The following is a 12139-nucleotide window of genomic DNA, read 5'->3' on the forward strand; positions in this document are numbered from 1 at the left end:
AGAAGACGCCACCCAAACCAAGTTATTTGCGACAAAGTTTCGCTACAACGTCTGACAAGTTCGCTTGGAAAACCTTTCTCTGATGTGGCTTAGGCTTGCTAGAACTCGAGGACGTTTAACGACCTCTGTCTGAAAGCCTTCGATCAGTCAATCGCCGAACAAAGACCAATTACGTACCTGTCTTATAGAGAATTGACTTTCGTCTACTTATTCCCTTATCTATCGATTTTCAGGAATTTTTTACAGCTTCCCAACTACTTCGGTAAATCTTCGTTAAACCAAAGAACGAGACATTGCAACGCTGATTTCGATACGAACGAAGGTCTTCCAACTCTCCGCCAAGATAAATAGGGTACATTTCCCAAAGGTTTGGCCAGCGATTTTAGAAACACCCAGTACATCACCGGCATACAGACGGACATAGAGGCGGGGTTAGCTAATTGCTGGGAATGTGTCTTCCCTTGGTCACAAAGCCCGCTCGCGGTCGACAAAATGGCTCGACAAAGTTAATCCCTTCGCCGAGCTCCAACCCCCTTCTCCCTTCCATTCCGTCGACCTCTTTCCCCTCGGACTAGCCGCGCTTCGAAACCCGAAATCTCATAAATTCGACGAACTTCTCGATCCGGCTCGCAAGATTTAGCTGAAAAAGGAACGAGGAGGGGTGACAGATCTTTCTTCGCCCTCGTTACGCCCGGCCCCACCCCCGTGCGTCCAAGCTGGATTATCCAGCGGAATTAACTTTCATCTTGGAAAACTCTGGCCCTGCACCGCTCTCGAAAATCCTTCCCCTACCGACAACCGTTTCCCTCCGACTAATTCCGAAAAATTCACCGACGATTCGTCGATACCTGTTTCGCAGCTCTCTAATCGCCGTGTTTTACTGTCTGCCCTTGGTAACTTCTATTAATCTCTCTTTTTATTCATGCTTCTCTCTTTCCTAGTTCCACTTTCTTTCGTATTTCACGATAACGACTTCGAAATTTCGACACGATTAGTCTGAAATTAAAATTCTTTTTTAAAGCAGCATAGTACGATCGAAGAAGGGTTCGAGCTTTTTCAAGTAACAACGACGTATACTAGTGGCCAGACGTGATAGGAGTCGATATGAAAATTAATTTCCATTTTAACTGATTGCAGAATGGGAATTCACGAGTTTTATAAAAACAATATCGGTCATGAAGTGCACGATTTAATTAGATGCAGCCCATCCGCGATATGTTGACAGCGATTGTAAAAAATTAAAATGTATTAAACAGACATTAAAGATACTATCAGTATTCTTTTACTTTCCTAAAAGGAGACGGCGTGTATCATTTTTATCATGAACGCTTCGATTCTCTAGAGTATGACTGGTACCTTAAACCAATCGCAATCATCATAAAAATCCTCTTCTCCCCCCAAAAAAAACAAAAAGCTTCCGGTTACACTGCATGAAGCGCAAAAAAGAGGTGCTAGTACTCGATTGGGGACGCCATGGCCACAAAACACGGGTATGTACGAGGGGGGACGAGCGCGAGGGTAGCGAATAAATAGCAAAAAAGTTGGTCCTCTCGGTGCACCGCGAAAAGAGGGGTCGACTGCGCGGGTTGCTGGCCCTCGCATTGGTTTTTATTCGGTGTTTGTTATACACTGAGAAGACATAAGAGTAGGCAGGCTACCGGTAACCGTAGTCAGACCGCCTACCTACAAGCCAGAGCAATAAAATGGATTTATCGATGCCACAAAATGGCGGCTCCTTGCCCGCTCTCCGTCGTGCTCGTACTTCATTTTGCCGATATTAAATGCTGTAAATTCAGGTCGCCGCCACTTTCACTATCTCTTTCTCCCTTGCCCACGACCCTTTCCTCTCTTTCTCATTTTCGTTTCATTCGTAGCTTCTCCCCTCCTCGGCGTTGAAAAAACTGGGAAAAAGAGCGCGAGCAACGAACGTGGGTGGGTTAGAAAAAAGATTCGGCGAAACTTTACCCACGCTTAATCCGCGCTCCCCCGCTCGATGTAAATTCAATCTCGGTCGGAAGGTGCCAGACTGAACCAAGAAATGAGGGAAGTTGCGCTTGGTCAATGCTTTAAGGTTCACGGACGGAGCAGCAGCAAAAGGATAAGAATTGGTGTCAGTAGAATCGCGTGATTGAACTTCTTCAACTCCCCTGGAAAGGTAGTTGTATTTGTAGAATATAGATTTATGAGTTGAAAATATTGTTTACCTGGGAGGGATTGAACCAACGTGAAAGACGAGAGTATAAGTTTCACCAAGGCTGTTGGATGGTCTGTAGATGTCTCGAGTTATAAACTATCACGGTAACTCTGTTGCGATATTGGCTAGCTGGAAGTATGTTTAGTGTCCATAAGGGAAGCGTAGAGTCGAGCGTCTGACAGGCAACTTCAACTTCCACTTTCAAGTAGTTTATACCGCCTTAGAACTGTTCTTTCTCCACTATCCTCACTTCTTTACATATACGTGTATTTCTTATTTCAACATTAACCTGAAGCAAAAACAAAAGTAGTTAGTATCAAATGTACGTATGTCATTAATCTACTTGAAAAATTGACTAATCAAAGTAATGAGTTCGCTAGCGAATTCAAAAAATTCGCGTCTCTTCATTTCCTTTCCAACAATCTCACAATGCTTCAGTAGCCACGAAACCAGCATTCCCGGTAGCACAATGATGTTCCAGTTTTCCCTCTTTTCCTTTCTTCCTTTTTTTTCCACCGTCTGAAACGAGATGCGCGAAAAGATGAAGAAAAAAAGCGGATCCGCGGATCTTTCATTGCCGGCGAAGGCTGTTCGCTACTTTCCTCTTTGGCTGGTTCACATATCATAACTCATCCGGAGCAGTCCGATATTAGAAAGGTGACACATCGTCGTGTATTGTCAACCGTCATTGAAAAGAAGCTTCAGAAGGGGAGAAGAAGTCGAGTCTTTTGAAACCAGACACGGGAAGACCTCCAGTGTAACGCGTGCGATATATTATTCGAGCGTGTAACGCGACGAAACCGAGCAGTCGCCCCGGCGTAAAGATGCATTAATCCCCTGACAGCCGCGTGCCTCATGGAAATGCTTCCAGCAGAAACGCGAAAACACGCGGTCCGCACGAAATTTATTTTGCCAGTCTGCCCCGACTCATTTTTTATTCGACGCGACCGCGTTGAAATTGACCCGACTTCCAGAAAAAATATTAACATTCCCTCCCTGTAAGAAGAAGAATGGTGTAATATCGTTAGAGTACAGTAATATTTATTGCAATATTGTGAATATTTTATCAAAAATTCGTCCCTCTTTCTGCTTCTTAAAATTGACTCCACTGGCTGAAAAATGTTAAGATCGTCATAAATTATCTTAACATCTTTTTTCTTCGAAAAATTCATCTTTCTGCTTCTTAAAATTGACCCGATTCGGCGGAAAATATTAACATTCCCATCTTTAAGCAGCAGAGTACCGTAATATCATCAGAGTAGAGTAATATTATCGTGACATCGTGAACTTCCTTCGAAGAATTCATTCTCCCTTCTCTCGTGAACAGACTGAAATTGACTTAGGATAAGAAGAAATAATGAAATTGGTTGCTTTAAGAGAAAGTCGGAGCTTGTAAGCTTGAGAGACAAGAATTCCAAGCGAGTCATCGTTAGGAAACGGAATACAACTTTATTTAAAGGTGGAAATGTGTATATCCAGTCGATAAAAGATAGTGGTTGTATAATCCCTGGTTCGAGCTACATTACGATCAATATACTGGAGTCCAAAAAGTTATCAGCGAATGTCTGAAACAAACTTATTGGAAATTTACTTGTAAATTGTTCATTGCTCACTTTTAATAATTTATACGCATTTTTCAACGAAGCGTGCGTGGAAAACTTTGCATACAGAAATATTTCATTTTCTATTTGGCTTCGAAGATAATGAATACGTAATTTACGCATTTTATTATTAATCACAGTAATACACCATGTAGTATTTCGAATATTATATTTTTTATAGTACAAATGATCTTCTCAACCACCACCTCCATCCAATTTTTGCACTTCACGTTCCTTACGATTAGAATAATGCGCAGTTCGTCGAAAACGAGCAGCTGCAAGTTGTCAAACAGCCAGTCATCTCGCAATAAGGGGTTGCGTCGTTATTGAGCTCGTAAACGAACGCTTTACGATCCTCCTCTTACGCAAAAATCCAATCGTATCCGTACGGTGGCGGTAGCAACACGTATCCCCGACATAAAACGCGACGAAAGCAGCGTATGAGCAGAAGGGTGAAATTTTGTTCCTTTTCATCACTTCTCTCTCTCTCTCTCTCTCTCTCTCTCTCTCTCTCTCTCTCAAACTAACGCGAAAGCATGGCAACAGTAATAAATTTCGCGAGTGTACGTTTACGCCTCGGTGTGACGCGCGTTGCGTAGAGGCTGCTCTCAAATTTCGAGCCATCGAACCACCCTTCTTCAGATGCAAATTACGTAGAGGGGTTGCTCGTTTGTAACGCGAGCAGCTCGCTTTTTGGAACAACCATAGCTGTCGTGTCTTTATCGATGCATAGAAACTTCCCTCAGTCAGGAATATGGGACAATAATTCGAGCGTACAATGGAAATCGATGCGGAACGTTCGCGGTTTCCTCTGTTTCGTGGCCAGGACCTAGTTCAGTATGACATATACAAGGATTCGAACTGTATCTGAACTTCAAACAATGAGATAATTATACGATATTCGTATAAATAGTGCGTCTCTCTGTCCTATAAAAAAAAAGATTATTTCGCTCACAGAAATTAAGAAGCTTCATTAAGTAATACTCAAAATCGTGTTGAATCCTTTTCTTTGGCGTCATTCGACGATCGCAGAAAGTTCGAATTTAGAACGACGTGTTACATGCTCAAAGGTAAGTTCAGAGCGGACATGTCACTAGTGCCGAACACAACCCGCTGATAATTTTGATGCAACATGTTCTTCAATTGTTCCGCGTGATCTCGGTCTCTAGTCTCGCAGACCACTTTCACGTCCACGCTGAAGATGTCCGACATAATCCAAGCCCGCTCGTGCATGATGTCCTTTATCGAGACACCGATGCTGGCCAGCATTCTACAGAGCTCTGCGATTCCGCCCGGTCGATCGGACACAGTCACTGTAAACTTCAAAAGCCGGCCTTCCGCTGCTAGTCCACGCTCCAAACACCTACCTAGGATCGTTGTGTCGATATTTCCTCCGCATAGAAGCAACACCACTCTAGAAAAGAAAAGCAAAGTTATTGTTAGAATTATCGAATTTGTGAGAGATTTTTTTTTTTAGTTTAATCAATTATCTTTTTCACTGATAAATTGACAAGAAATGTTAAAGAATTATAGCTTGAAATTAATTGAAGGAAGGAAATCGAGGAGATACAGGAAACGCGACAGAAAGGTGGAAACGCTCTCGTTCTTGAATTAACTATGTGCAACATCAAACGACCTTTTGCCTTTCAGTTCTTCCAGCTGACCAGCCAAAATGGCGGCGAGGCCGGTCGCTCCAGCACCCTCGACGATACATTTCTCGTTCTCGACCAGCTTCAGGATCGCGATTGCTATCCACTCTTCCTTCACCACGACCAATTCGTCGATCAACGGATTCGCGGTGGCAAAAGCGTTGTATCCAACCTTAGGAACAGCAAGGCCATCGGCCAAAGTCGAATCTATACGAGTGTAGGTAGGTCGATCTGCCTTTCGGGCCTTATAGAAACTGGGACATCGTTCCGACTCAACGCCCTGGAACCCGACAGAAAAACGATATTGGTTTACATCGAAAATACGTTTCATACTCGTCGATGTGGAAAAAGAAGTGTTAAAAAGAGGATGAACGAGCTTGAACGTTCGTTTAATTCCCATGATAACTCACGATGATCTGTACATTTGGTTGGAGAGTTTTCACGGCCAGAGCTACCCCCGCGATCAAACCACCTCCTCCGATGGGAACGACCACTGCATCTATGTCGGGTACCTGCTCCACGATCTCAAGACCTAGAGTTCCTTGTCCTGCCATAATATCTGGGTGATCGTACCTGAAATAATATAAACGAGGTGCTCTTTTGCATGACCAGCTCTTGTAATAGACGATTTTCTTATTTTCAAAATTTAACAAATAAAAATCTCTGAATACATGTTAATCTCGCAAAATAAATTTTTTAATATCGTAAGAGAAAGATGTTAGACGTCGCTTTCGCGTAAAAAAGAAACAAGCAAAAGACATTTTCCATTCACTATAGATTCATCAATAACACGTGTCGAATATTCTTTTTATTTTACGTTATCCGCGAATGAAACCAGCAGCAAACTGTTATCATCGCAAGTAGAATATGCCTTTACCCATTTATATACGTCAACCCATTCTCTTTCGCCTGTCCCAGCGCGATACGCTTTGCCTCACCCATATCCAGACCATCGACGATTACATTCGCACCGTATTGTCGACAAGCGGCGATCTTCATGATCGGTGCCACCACCGGCATCACTACGGTCACTGGTATATTAAGCTTGTACCCGTGATAAGAGAGAGCGAGTGCGTGATTTCCCAGCGAGGCCGAGATCACGCCGATCTTCTTCTGTTCCTCGGTCAGCATCACTAGAGCATACCTCGCGCCACGTTCCTTGAAACTTCCAGTTGTTTGGAGGAAGTCTTTCTTCAGATACAAATCGATACCCATCGCATCTGACAGGCGCGATTTCTGACAACAAATGGGACATATTTTAATTTTTTCCTTTTTTCGTGTTAAATCGAGAAACTTTCTGGCAAAGTATCCATCTGACGAAATGATGAATTGAACAAATTGCGTTGGAAAATTTGGTTCCACTTTCGTAATATTAGCTACATTTCGATTGATAATTTTAATAGTTCTGAAAGATAATTTATAATAATTATAAACGATCTATAAATAGTTTATAAATAATCTATAGAGAATTCATAATTATTATATAATAGAAGCCCTTTTTCAGAAAGCTTCTCAATTGTCATTATACTGAAAATTGAATATAATTTGAGTTGAAGCTATTTGTCATGTGAGTATGAATTACGAAATAATAGGAAAAGAAGAATTCATTTGAGATTGTGACATAAAGATTCGAGTATGGTGGTAGAACTAGTAAACATTTTCTATGGAAATAACAAATTTGCAAATTTCAGATCATACCACGCAAGGAGTGTTAATGATTCCACATTTGATTTTGAACGCAGCGGAAGTGATGTCCTCGAAAGTAATCTTTTGGGGATTTTCCTCGACGCAGTATGGATCAAGTATGTCCTCGTTGTTCTGTAGACAGAAACGCACATGATTCGAGACCTTTCGGTTCTTTTTGGAGCTAACCCATTCGAATCGATTGAAACCGTGCACCAAAAGAATAGATATCGCGGGAAAGCGCGATCTTGTCTTGTCTTTTAAAGAGACAAGATCACCGAGATGATCGTTTGGTGACATTACGTTTTCATCCCGATGGTATCCGAATTCCATCTCGTGTTTCGAGCCGTGTCGACTCGAATAAAGCAAATACGACATTCGACGATTCTTATCACGATTATTGCCAAATGATCATGATATTATAACGATAATTACGTAAAGCGTCGATGGGTTGATATCGTTGTTTCTACTTTCCGCGATTAAATCGAAATCTTGACCGTTGCTATGGTCCTCTCCGTTAGACTTTCGATTCAGATCCCTCATGATCGTCAGATTGAAAGCGGACTGACATGTGCCAAAAATCAACTGCACGTTCACCGATCGTTCGAGTTATTTATTCGATCGGGAAACGTCGTGTAATCGCGGTAATGTGCTTTATCGTCGCAACCTTCGACCTCTTTTCCACGAGAAGAGAGCTGAAAGTCTCGTGATTGTCATAATTCCGCGGTAATTTCCCTTTTCTTTTTTGTCGATAACACAGCTCGTTATTAATATTCCACTCGCCATACCACCACGATCAAACGCCAACCAATCGATCGTTTGTTGTCGTTTCGAAGAAATAAATTGCACGAGTCGCGTAATGAAACGCGTGAGAACAAATGTGCACGGATAAATCGACGAACTTTGACTCCGGTTTCCAGTGAAGAAACAGTAACGAACCATGATTAACGTCTCGAAACTCTTGTTGCAATTTTTGTTAAGTTCAGGGAGAAACGTACTCCTCGACGTACCAAAATCAACTGGTGATCATGAATCGTGATGGTAACTAGCCCTCAATTTACAGATAACCCCGACTGAACCGATAATACTCAACGAAACAGATAACGAATGAAATTATTTCGTCTTCGAGTTTTCTTTATTAAATATTTCATCTATTTCTCGCGATACTCTTCTCAAGATAACGTTAAAATTTCTACAAAAGGTACTTTGCTTATCTTTTCAGTTAATCTTATAATTTATATGTATAACTATACGACGAATAATTTATTTCAGAAAAAAGAAATCGGACTGTTTATAAAATGTAACAGTTCCATAATTGTCAAAGGTAACGAATTAAGTGATTATGCGAAACAAATGGAATTTAGCTATATATATAATGATGTTTGTCATAGACGATTCTTACAGACGGCAGCCTTATTGCTTCTCTCGAATCTCGTCACGTGTTGAAACGAACTCGGCTGCGCTCACTGACACGTCGCTATCTATTGTCTAATCGTGAAACCTTTTACGCGATAATTTCAGTTTACAAACATTAGTAAGCGGAGCAAAGTCTTTGCGAGTTACCACTGCAATAACGAAACCTCTTTCGTTTCACGATGATCACGTCAGCCTAATAACTTTGGATCGCTAGAATGCGACACCGTTTGCAAAACGGTGGTTGGATATTGAAATTCTAGCGACCTAGAAGAGCTCAGATAACAGAGTCACCACCTCTTTGCGACATGCACTCAAACTGTTACTAGAATTGATATACTAACCTAATTTCCCTTATCTGCACTAATAATTGTACCTACCGGTGGTGGGTATATAACTCGCGTGTATCGTGTTACATTCTCACATCGGTAAATTTGTAGTTCGACTCCACATCATTTAAATGTATTATTTTCAGAGTTCTAATACCATTCGCCTTATAAAAGTTCCAAGGAATTCCTAATGAATATGAAATTCGCTTCCGCTGGAGAATACTTTAGAACAAGTTCATCGTATTTGATAAAATATCACGACAGTTGTTCAACGCTCGCTCAACGAGGGTTAATATCTTAATTCAGAATTGCTGAATTACATCATGAAGAGTAGAATATGTATAGCAATGATCGTTCAAACGATCCACGAACAAATTACCCCTTTTCAGCCCTAGTTAATATTGCCTTTCCTGCCTCTTTGCCCTGTCTGAAACGGTATATACAGAAGCACCGAACAAGAAAAAGAGTGAAAATTGGCACGTGTTCCGCGTTTGGTGCGTCGTATTTCTCTACAGTGCTGATGCAAGCGTAACGATGCCTGTTTGCGAACATACACGAGAGGATATTCGACAAAAAGGCACGGCCCCGGTGTAACTGCATCAAAATTCTATCCTCGTCGATTCTTATAAGTTTACGTTTTCTTTTCCCGCCTATTGTAGCTTCGCCAGCGAAAATCATGCCGTGCGTCAATCTTGTAACAATATCGAAGAAAAAATGCAAAATTTGTCGTCGATGCTGGTATTTCTCGATGGAAAAGCGCGATCATTACTGTCGCGATTATGCCATCGATATCCGCTTCCATGTTCCTTGGGATCGAGGCGACACGTGCGTCAGCTCTTTGACCAAACAAAGCGCGAAACACGGTTTGTGTCAGCTGTAATTCACTCACAGCTCGTGTCGCGAACCTTCTGGACCGCGAAATCGTCGTTAAAACGTTGACGAACGCGCGTCGATTTCTGCCAGATTGATCGGTGAAACGAAAATAAAAATATTGTTGTTCTGTGATTCAACGTGGAAAAAGAAAAAACGAAGGATATTAAGATAAAATAATGGATTCATTCGAAAACTTTGTTCGATTATCGCAAAGTTCACGAGTTTCAGAGTAATTATCCCCTAATTTCGAGTTCCACACGTATCAGCATTTAATCGCATCAGTATTTCGTAATACCCTCGAATTATGCTAGAAGCTAAAGGGAACGTTTCCAGAGAGATTATTCCTTAACACCCCATCTTAACCAAAATTCGTGAACTCTGCCACATATAGAAAGTGTAGGATCATAATGGCTGTAAATCAGTTCACTACGTAATTATCTAGGATTATCGTTATAAAAAATTTATTTTATCTTTTCGAATTATAAGAACGAATCACGGCATAGAATCGGATTGTAACTTGATAAATTATAAATCTGAAGAAATTAAATTAAAATTCTCAAAATCTTGATTTATGCCACTATGATTTTCATACATATGAGCCTGTCATGCACGTATGAATCACCGTCTTAATCTTTGGCTTACCACAGGAGAAGAGAAGAAGAATCATAAAGAAAGTAATTTAATATTACGAACAGGGGCGAATTACACGATCTTAATAGAATACTCAGAAGATAAATAAGTTAAATTTCGTCGTGGGTGCGGTGACAAACGTTACAAAAGGTTCTGAAATCTATTATTTACAAAGAGGACGTCGTCGTCGACATTGTGACGACGCGTTACAATAGAAAAATACATTTTACAGTTGAAAAGGGACGACTAGGGAAGGCACGTTCAAGAGGCACTCGTGCCACGGCTGCACTCGACTATTCGTCGCCTCTCCCGAAGAAGCTCCAGAAATCTTGCCCTGGGACTTCCGGGATATTTCAATTTATCCCTGAGATGCATGATTTCGCCGGGCGTACTCTCGATATCCGAGTGATCTTTCGAACACGCGCACACCCTGCAACATCCGTCCCTGGTTCTTCGCGAATAATCGTCCGTTTCTTGAAATCTTTTCCGCGCGCTGTCGGTCAACACTCGTTGCTTGGGGAAGCTTCCCCTTATATTGTACATTTTCCCCAAAGAATCAGTGGTATCAGAGGTCCTTGAATCGTTTACTTTGTATTTCGAAAGAAAACTGTACTTGCTCGAGTCGTCCTGTCTATCTGTTCTAAATGTTGGACGATCTAAATCAGTTGACCAAGAGGAACGATTAAATCTTCTCAGAGGTAAGAAATCTTCTTCCATAATAGAGTCCAAGTCATCGTTCTTCTGTTCGGCGGAACAAGTCTTTTCAACGGATAGATTCCCTGTTATTTCGTACGTGGTGAGATCTTTGCGATCGTCCGAAGTCTCTTCCAAACTGAAATTTCCTTTAACATCCCCGCAGAATGGTTCTTTCATAGCGTAACGATATTTCTCACGAAATTTCGAGCCACAGCTAAGACTCTTCGAATTAGATTCGGATGAAGCGAGTAAACGAGATTGAAGTTTATTAGAATTTCCGTAACGGATGGAATTGGCGACATTCATCAACTGATTAAAGATTTTCTTCTCCAAATCGTCTTCTTCTTTCTGCTCTATAACACTGGGACTCCTTCCCAAAGGACTTTCCGTTTCACGAAGAATCTCGAAGTCATCGTTCGTCTTCGACGCGCGAGGCTCTGTGCTAGGACTCGCTAGATCCAGTCTAGCGCCAGCAGATTCGCAATTAATGCCATATTTTTTCCTAAGCAGCTCGTTGTGCTTGTCGACTCTCCGAATGCAATCCTCCAACCTCTGGATGCCCTTCATACACCTCTCGTAAGAATCCGTGCACATCATTGTATCATCGTCCTCTCTTAGATAGTCATCGTCGTTCTTTGGATTGACCTTACGACCTACGAATTCTGAGTAATCACGATTCCAGGAGGAGAGACAGCCCCGTCGACGACCACCTCGTTGTCCACCTCGCCCACAACCCACAGATGTCCATAACAAGGGATTTCTTGAAAAAAATTGATCAATTTATTTATTTAGAATATTTCCATTAACTTTAGACGGTATAATATAACATTGAAATATCATGTATAATTTGTATTAATAATACTTCCATATTTCCATAATTAAATAATATTTCCATTAATGTCAAATTATACAATAATATTGAAATATGATACATAATTTGCATTTTATAATATGCCATCTAAAGAACTGAAACTAAATAGAGTTCGATCTAAATGTAGATAAAAATACAATGTTTCTTTATTAAATCAGAGCTGTATCACGGATATCTAATTAATAAACTTAATGAAATAA

The 12139-nt window shown here is 41.1% G+C and overlaps 2 protein-coding genes across 5 annotated transcripts in view; both read right to left on the reverse strand.

The window, feature by feature from the left end:
* Positions 1-3887: 3887 nt before the first annotated feature.
* Positions 3888-8166, reverse strand: Srr (Serine racemase). Of its 2 annotated transcripts, none has more exons than XM_033329928.2 (6): positions 8067-8166; positions 7143-7262; positions 6322-6680; positions 5855-6017; positions 5432-5724; positions 3888-5209 (listed from the first exon to the last, which is right to left on the reverse strand). In XM_033329928.2, exons 1-6 carry the CDS (start codon positions 8067-8069, stop codon positions 4852-4854), a joined length of 1296 nt encoding a protein of 431 aa, XP_033185819.2. In that variant the 5' UTR covers positions 8070-8166; the 3' UTR covers positions 3888-4851. The 2 variants fall into 2 exon arrangements, with proteins under 2 accessions (XP_033185819.2, XP_033185810.2); XM_033329919.2 differs by lacking the exon at positions 8067-8166 and adding an exon at positions 7563-7729.
* Positions 8167-10405: 2239 nt separating this feature from the next.
* LOC117154490 (uncharacterized) overlaps positions 10406-12139 on the reverse strand; it is a 28030-nt gene continuing 26296 nt past the window's right edge. For all 3 annotated transcript variants that reach the window (XM_033329533.2, XM_076624252.1, XM_076624253.1), the window contains one exon: positions 10406-11828. In XM_033329533.2, coding sequence (XP_033185424.2) covers positions 10634-11828 — 1195 coding nt within the window. In that variant the 3' untranslated portion in view covers positions 10406-10633. The remainder of the gene's footprint in view (positions 11829-12139) is intronic.

Source organism: Bombus vancouverensis, chromosome 14 (genome assembly GCF_051014615.1).
Source record: "Bombus vancouverensis nearcticus chromosome 14, iyBomVanc1_principal, whole genome shotgun sequence".
In the NCBI taxonomy this organism is placed as follows: Eukaryota; Metazoa; Arthropoda; class Insecta; order Hymenoptera; family Apidae; genus Bombus; species Bombus vancouverensis.

What these genes read in the sequence shown, in the direction of transcription:
- Srr (XM_033329919.2), bottom strand. Translation starts at nt 7,670, where the DNA reads ATGAGGGATCTGAATCGAAAGTCTAACGGAGAGGACCATAGCAACGGT. An exon ending in TCAACCCATCGACGCTTTAC is followed by an intron (nt 7,263 to 7,562) that starts GTAATTATCGTT and finishes TTCTGTCTACAG; the next exon opens with AACAACGAGGACATACTTGA. An exon ending in AACCAAATGTACAGATCATC is followed by an intron (nt 5,725 to 5,854) that starts GTGAGTTATCAT and finishes GTCGGGTTCCAG; the next exon opens with GGCGTTGAGTCGGAACGATG.